Below are 700 nucleotides of genomic sequence, written 5' to 3'. Positions count from 1 at the left end.
AGAGAGAGAGAGAGAGGTGCGCGGCAGTGCGCGCGTCGTCTAGCTTGGTGACTGTCACACACAGACACACACACAGACGCAGCGCAATAGAAGATTGCAAATACCGGAAGTTGCCGACCCTTGTGCCGAATGTGACCGAAGTCGCGAGTTGTGTGTTGTTTGTGCGGTTGTGTACCTTGCTCGTCGTGTGTGGCTGACTGAGAGAGAGAGAGAGAAGTGCTGACACTCTACTTGTCGTGTTGTGTGTACTGCTGGCCATCTGAAGAAAGTTTCCAAAGTTGTTTCTGGATATGTGGAATTCCATGGATTAATGTGTGTTTCCTCCTATGTGCTTCCGAATTCGGGATATGAGTTTGAAAGAACTTTGTACGGTTTGCTTTTGACGAAAAAAGGAGATCTTCAGTGGAGAGGATGCATGAAACAAGGGTGCCGACTTCTGTCATCTTGTTGGTATTTTTGATGTCAACGCTGGAGGTCCCAACGAGGGCAGGTAAGGAAACTAGGGCAGTTGCCCCGTGATCGAGGGCCCAGGTGAGAGGGTTCATCGCTTGAAAAGGGACATATATTACTTCCCTGCTGGTCCTAGATCGAAATTGAGTAGAAAAAATACTTCCTTTGAAGTTCGAAACTAGTTGTATGTGTTCGCCATAATAGGGCCCTTACCTGCTGCGTGGGAAGAAAAATGGGCCCGAACCAGAAG

General features: G+C 48.4%; 1 protein-coding gene across 1 annotated transcript; it reads left to right on the top strand.

The window, feature by feature from the left end:
• Positions 1–20: 20 nt before the first annotated feature.
• Positions 21–490, top strand: LOC106012373 (protogenin; the record flags this gene model as incomplete). Its single annotated transcript, XM_013085166.1, is given in 1 exon segment — positions 21–490. A coding segment is annotated over 1 exon segment (79 nt), but the record flags the coding sequence as incomplete, so codon positions are not given.
• Between the last annotated feature and the right edge of the window lie 210 nt (positions 491–700).

The sequence above is a fragment of the Aplysia californica genome, unplaced genomic scaffold (assembly GCF_000002075.1).
Source record: "Aplysia californica isolate F4 #8 unplaced genomic scaffold, AplCal3.0 scaffold00351, whole genome shotgun sequence".
Classification (NCBI taxonomy): domain Eukaryota; kingdom Metazoa; phylum Mollusca; class Gastropoda; order Aplysiida; family Aplysiidae; genus Aplysia; species Aplysia californica.
Note: the sequence above shows the minus strand (reverse complement) of the source record. Positions and strands in the feature narration are given on the sequence as shown.